Raw genomic sequence first — 14,953 nt, 5'->3', positions numbered from 1 at the left:
GCGAGTCCTTGGGTCGTGGCAAGTGCGAGCGACAATTTCCTCCCAGGGGAAGCAATTTGCCACACATACAGCACTCCATTCCTCTCCACGCCACACCACTCCACACCCGAGGGCCCAAGGACCAAAGGGACGGATGGGTTGGAAGGACTGGTGGAAATTCCTTGGAGCTGAGGCTGAGTGCCGCATTTCCGCGCTGCAAGACGCTGGCCAGCCACCGCAGCCAGTAGCAAGTAATGTGTGCGGTTAAATGTCCATAAATCAAATCCCAACACTCCACGTCCGCCGCTCAAGATGACCACCGGAACCCGGTCGGCGGGCTTAAATGAAACTGAACCTGGATCCGGATACGGATTCGGAAGGGGAGTGGAAGTGGGAGGGGGAACGGGAACGGGGCTGGACCTGTCCGAGTAAATGCGGTTGACACTTTTCTGGGCACTAATAGATGGGCGATGCAATGGAAATTCCTCGACTTGACCTCAAGTCGCCCGCAATGGGACATTAAATGCAAAAGTGAAACCGAAGACAACTGGGACACAGGCTAAATGGTAAAAATTAACCCGCCCTCCTCCTTTCTTTTTGTTTTTTCTTTCCCATGAGCTGAGTTTAGACTTTGTGGTGGGGGCTAAATATTACATTTGAAGGATTGATGAGGGGAAAACTGTATCTAATGTAAAGTATTGCAAAAGTATCCTTGAACAAGATAATAAATCCCTAAGATTTACAAACATTAATATTTGATTTTAAGATATAGCAATGTTTTAACAAGAATTAAAAAATATTGGAATGAGGTTTTCATTTTTTATTTATCATATAAGATTACAGAAGTATGGATGTAAAAAAAAGGCTTAGCTCTATGATTAGGTAATATTGTAAATGCTTTTGTCACTGAGTTGGGTTCGAATTTTGCGTCCAAGGGCCAGAGACGGTTGCTTAGCTCTAACAAAGTATTAAACTTAAATAAATACTCCCAGCTAATTGGGATAGTTGAAGCTGGTGACACAGGGGTTTATGTGGTTTATGCTGAGCTTTCGGGACTTGGCAGCAGGTTCGCCCCACGAGAGGTTCATGGAAGGAGCCGCATGCACGCTCGTGGGGATCTGGTTCTGGGAGCTGGGATGCCAGGTCTGAGTGGCCAGGAGGGGAGTGGACTTCGACTTGGACCAGGCCTGGGCAGCCGCCTCCAAATCCTGCTTGATGCTCTGCAGAACCAAGTCCACATTGTAGGAGTAGTGTCCTGAGGAGGAACTAGGCGCCGAATTGGTGGTGGAATTGATGGAGGCTCCCGAACCGGAGATGCTGGTTGTTGGAGCAGATGTTGTTTGGGCCAAGTGCTCCAGGATCTCGCTGAGATCGGAGCTGGAGCACATGCTGCTGTTGCTGTTGTTGCTGGCCACTTCGGTCTTCACCTTGGCTTGCCCGTAATCTGGCTGGGCATTCACAGGGGCCACTGCCTGGACAGGACGCTTCTCTGCTGCCGCGGCGACCTCCCTGGGATCCTGGGAGTAGGACATGAGGCGCTGCACGATGCCGCGGTGGGCACTCTGCTCCGCCTGCGGCTGGGCCAACTTGGCACTGGCCTTGGGCTCCCGGTGGCCCTGGATGTCCTTCTTGAACTTCATGCGGCGGTTCTGGAACCAGATCTTCACCTGGCGCTCGCACAGGGAGAGCCGCTGGGCGATCTCGATCCTGCGCGTCCTGTAGAGATACATGTTGCTCTTGAACTCGTTCTCCAGCTCCACCAGCTGCACGCTGGTGAAGGCCGTCCGGGATCGCTTCAGCTTCACCCGCTGCGAGTCCTGGTTGGGTTGGGATGGCAGGTTCTCATCCGAGGAAACCTGCTGCTGGTGGAATTGCTGCTGCTGCGGGGAGCAGTGGTCGGTGAGGGTGGTGGGGTTGGAGTTCATCTGGTGGTAGTTCTGCGGCAGGCCGATGGGGTTCACAGCGTGGTGGTGGTAGATCAACTAAAAGTTGGGATAAATAAGGTTAGTAAGTGGCTAGTTTTAGTTTTATAATACTAGTACTTACATCGCTGTATTTGACCTCGGAGGGAGTCGCTGGATACGGAGCCACCTTGGCCTGGTGCACTGGATAGTAATGCATGACGGATGACATCTTTGCTGGGCTGTCAGTTGCGGAATGATCTGCCGTCCTAAGCAAACACCAACCTTATATAGGAGGCCGCTTAGGTAAGCACCTCGGGCAGGTCAAATGGGCGAGCCAGCGTTGCCAAAAATTTGCCTAAGCCCGCGAGTCGTAAATCCCTTCGTCGCTGGCCGACTGGCACCTCGGAGACTAGCCAAGTCCGACGACTCCGGCCGCGGGTATGGGCATTCAGGGGCTTGTTTTGATCGGAATCCTGCCAGGATCTGGCGTTGCGTGAGACAGTTCCCGAGGCCCGATCTCCAGTCTCGCCAGGTAGACGGACTGATGATGAGCGGAGCTGCGCGGCGATTGTTGTCCAACTTGTAGCACCTGTTGAAAGAGCCTCCGCTGGCGGCGCTGAAAGTGAAACCGAGGCTGTTGTCGCGGCTTTTGGTCGCTCGCCGTCCGCAATTATCCTCATAATGCAATGAAAGCAGCGCTGCGAGAAAGGATGCTCCTCGGGGTTTTATGCTCGATTTGGACCGTTTATGACTCCGTTTGTTGCCGGGTCTCCGGCGCGGCGAATGCGAATCCGAGTCCGAATCCGTCGCGGTTCTCGGATCCCTTAGGGTTCCCGTCCTCAGTCCTTAGGAACCGGGAACTGTTCGCAAATTTTATTACTGGCGCTATCGGATTTGCGCCTTCTGGGAATTCGCTAAAAATACGCTGGAACAAAGGAGAAGTCATGGCAGGAAAACCGTGTGGAAATGTGGCAATGTCTATGGTACAGTTGAGATCTTAACTTAAAGCAAACATGAATATGGTTATTTAAAGATTATTCTTTGTTTAGCTAAATATTAGTAAGCATAATTATATAGAATTATATATTTTACAAGACTTTGTGTAGAAGTTAATATTTAAGCTATTCATTTTAAACAAGACTAAAATTACATATTTACAATATTAAAACAACCCGATCTGAGCCTAGCTTAAAAACAAGGCGTTTAAATAGAAAAAAATAAATATAAGACATTTAGGAACATTAAATCAGTACTTATTTCGGATTGTTAAAACATTTTGATAATGAAAAAAACATTTAAATATAAAATAAATATTAAAAAGAAATAGAAATTTTATAATACGATGTATTGATTATAATAATTCACCATCTTAAATCCTACTAATAAAATCGTTTACATAACGAAAAAAATATTAGAAAAAATTTACAAATTATAGTATGTTTGTTATTGTGCATTGTTTATATTAATTCAGAAACCAGGCCTAAGTAAACATTGGCCGATAAAAAGTAACAATGGTTACGGCGTGGTTTTTCCCAGCACATCAGTAATCCACCTTCTAAAACGCGCCCATTTAAACGCGCCAAGGAGCGAGATCAATAAAAATTACAGAACTGGGAGAAACCCGATCAACATTCGTTCATGTAGGGCGCTCTTTGGTTTTCTGGATTTTCCATAATTTATATCAAAGAAAACACAGGGAACAAGTTGCCTGACGGCGCCCCGAGAGAGCCGCCCGTACAGTGCCTACCTAAATAGTGCGACCGATCGCGGAAGGTCGCGGATCAGGTAGCTAGGCAAACACAGGCAGCTGGTGCAAAAGTTTTACGACTCGCGGGTGTTCGGGGAAAATCGCGAATCCCCTTTTATGGCAGGCATGTGTGAGTATGTGCCATAAAGTGCATTTTTAAATTCATAAGATTTTCGGGAAAACCAGATACTGTTTTCGTTCATCCTGGAAAGAGACGGAGAGAGGGGTCTACGTGTCCTTCCACATTCGCTTAAATATTTAGTTAGTCATGGCTTACTCGATTGGAGTAGTTAATATATTTGCCTCAATGATTAAAAAAACTAAAATAGACAACATAAAAGGTGCACCGTTCTTAAAGTACATTGTGGGCTTAACAGATTTAAGTTTAATTTGTAATAATACATATTATAATAAGTGAAGAGGTTTCTTATTCCACAGGCATCAAGTAAATCAGAATACTAGAACATGTGATCTGCTTTAGTCTAATAAAACATATTGCTTTCTTGACTAAGAATGTGCAAATGTTTAACTATGCCAGATTCATTGGCATAGCGTAGAAATTGAAAATATCAAATCGAATATTATTGTTTAAATGTTCAATCTTAAGGGGGTAATCATTATTCAAGATTACCCCCAAGAGACACATTTTGCATTTCGACTAGTACAGTTTTTAGCTATGCCAAGTTGTTTTAGTACAGACTTTCTTGCTGGCGCGGAATCAAAATTAAAAAAAAAAAACCTTCCCTGGAGTGCACTCAAGCCCAAAAGCCCCAAAAGGATCTGACTGGGTTTTCCTGGGCTTTGGTGGATCATCCTGCCAGAAGCAATCGGGGCAAAGAGCGTACTGCGGGGAAGGTGTGGAGTATCACTACAAATATCACTAAATCTGTCTCGCCCGCTGACTAGGCTAGTACATAATCTTCCCTAGGAACAATTTACACAGATCTTAAGACTAGTCCTAACCTGCTACGCGTAGATATCTACAATCACTTGGTATTTGTACAATCAGGAACAACAGTGGTTAACCTAAAGCTAATAAAACTCCCTGGGACGCCGGACGCCACCTGTCCAGGCTAATTGAAGCAGTAGGCGAACTGCGAGTTGCCCGCGGCGTTACGATGGGGATTATACGCTTGCATTATCGTATCCATCGTGCACTGGTACTGGTTTGACTCGGCCATAGTCACTCCCATTCCGAGGGGCGCCTGGGGGCCCTGTAAGGGCGAGAGCTTGCCGAACTTGGCAAAGGCTGTGCCACGACTTCCGTTTCCCGCCAGGGCTCTCAGTCCGGTGCTCATGTCGTCGCTGCTGCCGTCGTCGCAGCTCTTGTCCAGACCCTTCAAAGGCTCCAAGATCTGTGAGGGTAGAATAGATAAGCAGGGATTAGAAATAGTTTAACTTAATTATCTTCTCTTATAACAACCAGTTTTAAAATGTATGGTTACAATGAACTGTATCATATTTTCAACGGATAACCATTTCAGAAAATAAAGAAAGCAAGCTAATGGTTGGAAAATTTAAACAAAAAAATTAGGATGATACAATAATTTAAAAACTTTTGAAAAATTTTTTCGTAGAGCAAAAATGACCTAGTAAATTTTAAAAATAAATGTAGATAGTTAAGTGACGTTTGAATGTTAAACCCTGACTACAGTTTCTATGAAGGTTTTAGTGTTCCTCCAATTATATAGTATTTTATAACTTTAACCCCTTTCTCACTCTCAAAAGTCGACTGTACAGAAGTGTATCGAAAGGGAAGGTTGCAAGAACCCATCTCGGCTGACCTGAAGCGTCGTCTTCTTGCTCGTTCCGTCGTCCATGTCGTCGGCCGCCTCCGTCTCGCCAACGGCGGTGGCGCACGGGCCGCCGAGGCCGATGCCGATGCCGCACAGACTAGGACTCTCGTCATTCTTGGGTGTTAATGGCTCGTAGACCTCGGAGCCCGGCGAAGCAGCGCCGCGAGCCACAGCGGACGCGGATGCGGAGGCGGGTGCCGATGCCGATGCAGTGGCGCCAGACATCGCCGATCGCATGTAGTACGAGCTGTTGAAGTTGTAGTCGGCCTCCGGTTCGTCCTTGACCAGGACGCGACAGGCGCTAGCCGACTTCTGCTGGAAGTCGAAGTGGTGGTACTGCTGCTGCTGCCCCTGCTGCTGTTGCATCTGGAGCGGCACGTGGTTGGTCTGGTGGTGCAGCTGCTGCTGCTGCTGCTGATGGTGGTGGAGATGCTGCTGCTGCTGGAAGAACTGCCCTCCATTGGCAGCTGTTCCTGATCCCGGTGCTCCTCCGGAGGAGTACTGCACGTGCACGTGGCGGTTGGCCTGGACGTGGGTGTGGCTGTGACCGCCGTTGTAGTTGTAGTACCCGTTGAAGGACTCGCCGTAGTGCTCCACCATGTGGCCTGTGGGCGTCGAGGGAGTGGGCGAGGGGGTCAGGGCGTTGGGCGTGGCGCCTCCGCCCAAGCTGAGGGTCTGCAAGCTGGGGGGATCGCCGTCGCCCTGCTTGAGACCCGGCGAGAGGGGCATGCCCTCGTAGGACTGGTCCTTGTGCTGGTCCGACTGGATTTTGTGTCGGCGCCGACGGTTCTTAAACCAGATCTTCACCTGTGCAGTGCCCAGTCCCAGTTTGGCCGACAGGTCCGCCAGTCGCGGAGCAGTGAGGTAGCGTCCCTGCAGGAAGTGCTGCTCCAGCTCGGCGATCTGGGAGCTGGTGAAGGTGGTGCGGGTGCGTCGCGGTCTCCGCATCACCAGCGAGTCGGGCAGCTCCTCTGGGGGATACATATCTGATCAGGCAATAGAAAGACAGCTCCTCTTCGAACTTCACACTCACCTGGCTTGGGCATCTGGTTCGGCAGATACGGCCGTATGTAGTTATAGTTTATCGCTCCCGTTCGCTCATCGAAAAGCTTCAAAGAATCAGAGATTACACTGTTTTTATATATAAAAAGTATGAAAGGCTGGATCTCTTTTCGGCCCAAAGATCGGAATAGCCTTAGAATCAAGTATTTAAATCAGCTTTAAACATTCTTAATAAAACTGGAAAACTTTTTTGAATATTTTCAGAAGATTTTTATAAAATTTTTAATAAGACTAAATTTTTCTTCCGCAGACTAAACAAATTTTGAATATACATTTTGAAAATGTGGACCACAAACAAAAAGGTGTTTAGATGAATGGAGTGACAAATTATTTAACCAACTTATTATCTTTTCCGTAAATCGGGGAGGTGAAGCCCACAAGTTTTTTCTTTATTGAAGATCATTATATGAAAGTTATTTATAATGAAATTAATAAATGAACTAATTTTCAGAGCTCCAACAATTAAATATTGTATAGCTGATCTAAAGTTAATTTTATTTTTAATTTTATATGTATCATTTAACATTCTGGTGAACTCAACTCCACTATAGGGAGACTCTACTGTAGATGTTTTGAAAAAATGTTATCTCTGTGGATAAAGCTTTTCCACTCACCAGATCGAAGGGATTTCGGAATTGTGGCGGCAACTGGAGCTGCGGATGTTGATGATGTGGGTGCGGATGCGAATGCGAATGCGGATGGGAGTGCGGATGTGCGTGTGTGTGGGGCAGCGGATGATGGTAAAAGTTTTGATCAGGCGGCGGTTGCGCCATTTTCCCCACAAACACTCCGCCGCGTTACTAAAGCGATTTTCTCGCTTCGCGCGGGTATTTTTGAATTGAAAGTGGAATATTTATTTTATTTTTTGTAACCGGTTACGTTCGAGACGCTCGCGAAATTATTTCGCCAACATTTTGCTATTTTGCGATCCACTTGCTTCGCATCTGAAAGATTCCGTTATTTAGCGATGGGCGAAAGGAGGTGGAGACGAAATAATAAAAACCTAAGGATAGTAATCGATCTAACGTAGAATGAGCGAATTTTAACAAAATTAGACACAGACTAGTAACAATTATCTAAAGCATATAGTAGTTGTTATCATTTTATTCCTTTCATGGTATGTATTGTAAAATTTAAAAAATTCTAAATTTAACAGTCTGGTAACTCTACAAAAAGGAAGGGCGCTCTCAGCGTTTGCTTGAGTGTGCCATAGCAGACAGAAAGCGCCCTCTGCCGGAAATAGGCTCAAGCGTTATTGCGCACTGACAAGAGCTGAGAGACCTAATATTATAGCGGGTTGTTTCGAATATATAACTGCTTTAATTTGAAAAAAAACCAAAAATTGAAACTTACATTAACAAAATTGTAAATATGAGATATCTGTTTATACAAGATTTTCTATGGTTGTAGTCGATGTTTCTGAAATGTTTCTCCTCAACTGAGTTTACCATATAGCATGTTAATTGCAATAACAAAGTATTCTAAATAAGTATTCTAAATAAGTATTCAAAAGTATTATAAATAAAGTCTCCCAGTCAGTTGACCTTTAAGCAAGTTTCAGAAGATTTTAAGTGAAATATTTTTAATGACGTTTACCGAATAATTGTCGTGTTTGCTTTTGGGATCTGGCATAAGCTTGTTGCTGCTGGCGTGGCTTTTGTTGCTCCTGCCGCCGCTGCCAACTGGCAACAAAAGTCAATTCACAGACACTCCACTTGGTGGCGGAGTCGGAGTCGGAGTGCAGCCAAAAGGCAAACAAAATACGCGCACATAGTCAAAGCCAAAGGATACACACAAGGTACAGTGGTTACTTAGGAATCAAAGCTAAAGCAAGAGAACCATTAAGTTTTGCAGTTTATGAAAATATATACAACAATAGGACTTTAAACTTGAAACTATCTTAATTAGTAAAACATTAAATAAGTTAACACTTGGAATTAAACAAAAAATGAAGTATACAGCTTTGCTATAAAAAATGTTTTATCTTATATTTGTGTATACAAATGCCTTTTAAATGTAAATGGAAATTGTTCTAACACTTTAGTCAACAGAAACAAAAATATTTATATTTTATTGTCTAACTAGGTATGTAAAGTATAAAAGTTATTATATATTTGTGTAAAAAGGGGAAACCAAATTTTGAACCCCCTAAAGATATCTGATATCACAACTCCACTTCAATCAATCGAAGTGTAAATTATGTTATTAGGAAGATATAATATCTCGCACCCCCAAATATACTTTTGAAAAAATAAAGCCACATTAACTTTACCGAAGTTCTGTGGGTTTTTTCGTGTGGCTGCAGGAAAAGGATGTGCGCGGAACCACTGTGCGGAATTGGGCCACAAATTCACACGCAGTGTGTGACAAAGGACTTTTCCCCTCATCCCGCTTCCAAAGGTCCTCTGTGTGCCGCTGCCCAAGCGAAACACCCGAGGAGTCACTGACAGAAACAGGATTCGGGTAATAAATTACAAAATTTGACATTTTCTGCTTTGGATCCGCTTGCGCCTGGCAGCCATCTCTGTCGCACACCCTCTAGCTGTCTCTTTCGTTCGGTGTGTGTCCAGTTCGGTCGGACGAAGTCGAGCGTGTAGTCCGAGTGCATAAAGCAGCCAGGAGCTGGCAGGACCTGCACCAGGACCTGGATCCAGAGCGGCATCGACGCAACGGTCGTAATGACGCTGCCGGAATGCAACCAAAGCGGAGGATAACCCGCAGTTGAGGAGGAAAGGAGAGGGGAATAGGAGCGCCCTATGCGGTCCACAGATAGTTAACTGGAAATTTATTATTTTACACAATTTACAATTATCTGATTCGAATGTGCAGTCGCATTCTCGGAGGCAACTCCGGGAGATGGGGAGTGCGGGCGACAGATGCAGCTGCCTCCCATGGGAACGGCGTCATTTCGGCAGAAGTCACCGAATCGGTTTAAGATGTGATTTAATTTCCAAAAACTGAGGCCGCAGTTTGCCCTGCTCTTAAGGGGAATTTCTTCGCCAGTCAGAGTGCGCCGTCATCAATCATTTCCCACTGCTAAGCCGAGTTAACCTCGTCGCTTCAGGGGGACTCTTGGTCAGGCGCTCATCCAGAGTCGGGTTGCAAAATATGGTAATGAAATGCTGTTCGCAGAAAGTTTTGGCGGCAACCGCAAGCTTACAACGAACCATAGTTGATAACACTAAACGCTGTTTAATTAACAATTCTCATTGCCTTCATTACAGGGTTTTTGTGACAGTCGTTAAACTTTTTGTGAATGGAACTCGATGGCATTCTAGTTAAGTCTTTCGAAGTCTGTTGACATCTATTTTCAAATATTCAATAAAAGAAAAAATATAATTGTTGCTTACATTTTTTAAGTTTTTAATTAGAAATAAAGGTAAATAAAATGTATACAACAAACTAAGAATATAAAATATACAGCTCATATATTAAAGAAACATACTTTTTCTTCCTGGTCTTGTAGTTAAAACCCGGGCATGTATTTTGCTTTAAGCATATAGAATAGTAGTAACCAATTTCATTTGACCAAAAACTATTCCCATGTTTCAAGATCAAGTTACAGTTCCTATATACTCTCTAGTAAAATATAAAGGATTCACATCAGTTCTACCTACAAACCATTTAAAGCTTCTTAAATACTCCGGCTGCTGCTGCTTAAATTTCCCGCAGAATTTCCCAGCATGGCTGAGTGTGAATTCAATACCACCCGTTTCGCGTTCCACCCCCTTTCCTTTTTACTTTTCACGCATGCGCCCCTGCTCCTCGACAGAAAGAGACAGCACCAGTCGGCGCTGGGATCGCTGGCATTTCCAGAGCGGCCAGGATATTCCAGAGGCCGCTCGCCATGGTTGTTGCTTTTGTTCGCCGGCGGCGGAAAATAGCACGCCATGCCATAAATCACAAATGGCTCGCATTCCACCTTCTTCGCTTTTCCACCCGCCGCCCTTCCGCGAATCCTTAAACGTTTACGGCCGACTGGCGGCACGAATTTGAATTTGGATTTGAGTTTGGAACTCCGTCTCTTAGTTCTCAGTTTGCCAGTGGCCACTTTCGCTGGCGCTTTGTTTTTGCAACGGCCGCTTATCTTGTGGGCAGTGGAGGGGGCGTGGGATGGGAAGTGGGCGGGGTGGACGCAGCGACGGCCAGCAAAACAAATCAATTAAAGTCGCGAAGGAGCGAGTGCAGTGATAAGTGAGCCCGAAGTCAATCTCACGCACAAGTAAACAATTTAAGTACACAAAACACAGATACAGATACAGATACAGATGCAGGAACAAACACAAATACAAGGCGACAAAGTAAATAAGGCGAAGGGAGATAAGATCCAAAACGTCGATGACTTTGTCTTCGGGAAACGCACTGCGAAAATATAATACAGTAGAATCCGGTTATAACGACTTTCAAGGGACCGGCCATTTTTCGTCGTTATAACCGGAAGACGCACTAAGCAAAAGGAGGAAAAAAAATTTTTTTTTTTTTGATTATTTTATGGTTGCTGTGTTTGTAATAGGTTTTTAAAATAAATCAAATCAATTTTTTAATTTAAACAAAAAATTTAATAAATTAAATTAAAAAACATAGGTTTTTCTAAATACTGAAAACTGAATGAGCTTATTATTGCACATATGTATTGCATTTGGCAAATTAAAACATTCAGTTTTACTCGGAAAAAAGCAGAAAAAACTAGAAATATAACGGGACATCTCATGGAATAGAGTCTATTCAATAGAAATGAGGTCTGCACACACAGTGTGACGTCGGCATTGCACTTCGACTCTCTCTCTCTCGCAGCAGCGTTGTTAAGGCGACAGCTAAAACTAACAGAGAGTTGTGCCAGTGCAAGAGCCTTCGTATCGCTGCTACGCACACAATCACTGATAAATACATACATACATTTCTAACAGCGTGTTTTGATGCTTAAATTTTGAACTATAGCACTGTATTTTTTCCGGCACGACGCAATATCCGGTTAAATTTTTCAATTTTCTTGAAAAATTTCATTCTTATAAGCGGTTTGTCGCTAAAAGCGGAAACGCTCTAAGCGGAGGCCCTTTCATATAATTTTGTATGGGGGCCAACCAAACCATCGAGTTTTCGACGCACAACCCGGACGGACACTATAAGCGGAGTCGTTATAACAGGATTCTACTGTATACAAAACAAATTAAATACCTGATTTATAAAAAGTTATTTTAAAACCCTTATGTCCGAAAACAACATTAATAACATAGTTTGTATAATAAAAAACAACTCTTTACATATACGTTTATAAGAATGTTTTTAACCATTAAAACAAATAAAACCAAAATCGTTATTTATATCTAAAATGTTGCATTTTAGTTAAACATTAAATGAACCAATATCATTAAGGTTCATCCTAAAGACGTATTTTTTGATAACATAGTTTTTTTTATAATGGTAATCAGTCTGTTTTGTGGCAATAAAAACATTATATTATAGTATTTAACCAAATGTGTGTACCAGTGACTAGGACTTCCACTAAAATTGTTGTGAGTGTAACAATTAAGAAGCGACCCAAGTCTAGACGAGGCGATCGATCATTACGATGTCTCTCTGCCACATTCTCGCGGTGTAGAATTTTCGGGACTCTTCTTGGGTTTGAGGAGATAACGAGCGGTCGACGTCGGCGCGTCAGGAACAATAAAAAAAAAACCGCTTCCGAGATAGAGAGGGCAGCACTTCGGCAGAGATACGGACTTCTGAGCCGAGCTCAGTCGCCTCCGCCGCTTCAGTCGAGCTCTGAACGCGAAGAGAAGCGCATTGAACCCCCGACAATCGTGATAACTGAGAAACAGAAAGCGGAATCACCAGCAATATCCTGTAAATAGATCTACTAAATCTGAGAGACACATATTAACAAATCTAGCAAACTGAGAAGAGTGTACAAATTATACCGAACAAAGTGAAAAGATCTTATAAAATATTTTCGAATTTGCAAGCTTAAAAGCAATATTAAAAACCATTCTGTGAAGTGATCATATTATAAATGAGATTTTAAACTAATGTTTATTACTTTCAATACTCGGATATATTAATCAACATTTTTATTTCAATTAAATACGTCGAGATAGTAATTTTTTCAAGTGATTCCTAAGTTTATATGGTTTACTTAATCGAAGATAAGATAAAGATTGCCGGAACTTATATTTTCGAATGGTTTTTCTTGCAGAGCAGCCATGGCGAGTCTGCAGCTGTACATTGGTCTGCTCTTAGGCCTGGCCATCTCCTCCGATCCCGTCCTCGGAGGACCCGTGATCAGCCAGATCAGCAAGGACGTGGTGGCCAGCGTGGGCGACACCGTCGAGTTCAACTGCACCGTGGAGCAGGTGGGCCAGCTCTCCGTCAGTTGGGCGAAGGGAACGAGCGAGTCGGACGCCAGCTCGGTGGTGCTCTCCATCCGGAACATCCTCAGTCTCCCCGACCAGCGGTACAATGTCACGGTGACCGAAGGAGCGAAGGCAGGCAGTGCCACCTACTCGTTCCGCATCCAGAAGATCGAGGTGAGCGACATGGGGCCCTACGAGTGCCAGGTGCTGGTCTCCGCCACGGAGAAGGTGAGCAAGAAGCTGAGTCTGCAGATCAAGACCCCGGCCGTGGTGTCCGAGAGCACGCCGAAGAGCACCCTGGTGACGGAGGGCCAGAACCTGGAGCTCACCTGCCACGCGAACGGCTTCCCCAAGCCGACGATCTCCTGGGCCCGCGAGCACAATGCCGTGATGCCGGCCGGAGGACACGTGCTCTTTGAACCCACTCTCCGGATTCGCACGGTGCACCGAACGGATCGGGGAGGGTACTACTGCATCGCCCAGAACGGAGAGGGTCAGCCGGACAAGCGGCTGGTGCGCGTCGAGGTGGAGTTCCGACCCCAGATCGCCGTGCAGCGCCCCAAGGTGGCGCAGATGGTCTCCCACAGCGCAGAGCTGGAGTGCTCCGTGCAGGGGTACCCTGCTCCCACGGTCGTGTGGCACCGGAACGGAGTGGCCCTGCAGTCGAGTCGCCAGCACGAGGTGGCCATCACCGCCTCCTCCTCGGAAACGACCACCTCCGTGCTGCGGATCGAGAGCGTGGCGGAGGAGGACTTCGGGGACTACTACTGCAACGCCACCAACAAGCTTGGCCACGCCGACGCCCGGCTCCACCTCTTCCAGACCGTCATCCCGGTGCCCTCCGCCTCCTCGTAAGGCCGTGGAATGTAGTGGAGTGCCTCCTCCATTCCCACGCAACAAGACTTCGGCCTCCGGCTTTTCGGCAGTTCGGCAGTTCGCCGGTCCGGATGCGCCTCTGTTTTATTATTAATGATTCATTCAATTAGCTCCCATTCAGACTTCATTATTTTCGGACGCACTTGAGAGCGAGCCACCGCCACCGCCACCGCCAGCCTGTGCCTTTAAATTTCTGCTCTGCATCCGTCGGTTTATGAAATAACACATCTGTATGCTTAAGTAAATAACGTTCTCTGATAAACTTTAATCGGCGTTTTTCTGCGGAGTGGCGAGGGTGGGGAATATGGATGATACCAGGAGAGGAGGAAGACTTCATACTTAACCCACAGTTTAATAAGAATGAACAGATAAATGAACAGAAAAAAGTGCAAATTAAACAAATATATTTAAAGGTTAAATATAAAATGATGAAACTTGACAATAAATCTTTCACCACAAAAAAAAAAAAAATAAAACTGTGAAGCTCCTCTCCAAATTAAATTGAACTTTATACATTTTTAAATTATGTCCGAAATACATTGTTTGTTTTTGAACACCAAACAGTTATAAAATAACTTATTTGAAACATAAGAAATGGTCTCCCGAGATAAGCCGCACTGAAATCCATTTCCTAATGTCACACCTTCTTGAAACCACTTCATCGGGTGGACGTATTGTAATCCATCAAAGTACTTTGACTTTTTCGTTTTTTTGTTATTTATTTGCTTATTCAAAAGTCCATCCATTAGTATTAAGCCCCAAAAAAGTATTAGAAGAGCCTCTCTGAGATCCGAACTAAAACACAACCCAAGATAAGCTTCGTCGAAGTGCTCCCATCCACCATCTATTCCCCAAGGCCCCACCTGGTCGTCGAGAACCTCTTGCAAACTGCGTTCAGAGCCCGAACACCAGCAGTTAATACTGCCGAAAGTCATTTGCCAACAAGTTAACTGGGCCCGCTCAAAGTGCCACAACATTTAACTCTTCAATCATGGTTAGAAAATGGCAGTCGGTTCACCTCCCGACGTAAGCACACACATGGCTCTGAGGCAGAAGGGCGACTTGCGAGGGTCTCAGCCGGAAAGTGAACCCGAAAGTGAGTTGTTCGTTGTTCGTTGTAATTGAGAAAAATGCGGGGCATTTGTAAGGCGGCCCAACGAGTTGGGTCTCTGCCAGCGGCACAACCACTACTCGAGCTTGGGTGGCAGGACTCCCCGAAGGACTCCATTATGGACCAAA

The 14,953-nt window shown here is 45.0% G+C and overlaps 3 protein-coding genes across 4 annotated transcripts; 1 reads left to right on the top strand and 2 right to left on the bottom strand.

Moving 5' to 3' along the window:
• Nucleotides 1-867: 867 nt before the first annotated feature.
• LOC108089081 (protein zerknuellt 1) lies at nucleotides 868-2,121 on the bottom strand. The gene is made up of 2 exons (XM_017187186.1): nucleotides 2,026-2,121; nucleotides 868-1,961 (listed from the first exon to the last, which is right to left on the bottom strand). The coding sequence occupies exons 1-2, from the start codon at nucleotides 2,110-2,112 to the stop codon at nucleotides 972-974; spliced, it is 1,077 nt and encodes a 358-aa protein (XP_017042675.1). The 5' UTR covers nucleotides 2,113-2,121; the 3' UTR covers nucleotides 868-971.
• Nucleotides 2,122-3,903: 1,782 nt separating this feature from the next.
• LOC108089097 (homeotic protein bicoid) lies at nucleotides 3,904-7,433 on the bottom strand. Its single transcript, XM_017187211.2, has 4 exons — nucleotides 7,103-7,433; nucleotides 6,460-6,535; nucleotides 5,415-6,412; nucleotides 3,904-4,985 (listed from the first exon to the last, which is right to left on the bottom strand). The coding sequence occupies exons 1-4, from the start codon at nucleotides 7,259-7,261 to the stop codon at nucleotides 4,704-4,706; spliced, it is 1,515 nt and encodes a 504-aa protein (XP_017042700.1). The 5' UTR covers nucleotides 7,262-7,433; the 3' UTR covers nucleotides 3,904-4,703.
• Nucleotides 7,434-12,197: 4,764 nt separating this feature from the next.
• On the top strand, nucleotides 12,198-13,982 carry LOC108089100 (protein amalgam). Of its 2 annotated transcripts, none has more exons than XM_017187216.2 (2): nucleotides 12,198-12,332; nucleotides 12,687-13,982. In XM_017187216.2, the coding sequence occupies exon 2, from the start codon at nucleotides 12,689-12,691 to the stop codon at nucleotides 13,691-13,693; it is 1,005 nt and encodes a 334-aa protein (XP_017042705.1). In that variant the 5' UTR covers nucleotides 12,198-12,332; nucleotides 12,687-12,688; the 3' UTR covers nucleotides 13,694-13,982. The 2 variants fall into 2 exon arrangements, with proteins under 2 accessions (XP_017042705.1, XP_017042704.1); XM_017187215.2 differs by having other exon boundaries at nucleotides 12,202-12,332; nucleotides 12,682-13,982.
• The last annotated feature ends 971 nt before the right edge of the window (nucleotides 13,983-14,953 follow it).

This window comes from Drosophila ficusphila, unplaced genomic scaffold (genome assembly GCF_018152265.1).
Source record: "Drosophila ficusphila isolate 14025-0441.05 unplaced genomic scaffold, ASM1815226v1 contig_791, whole genome shotgun sequence".
NCBI lineage: Eukaryota > Metazoa > Arthropoda > Insecta > Diptera > Drosophilidae > Drosophila > Drosophila ficusphila.
Note: the sequence above shows the minus strand (reverse complement) of the source record. Positions and strands in the feature narration are given on the sequence as shown.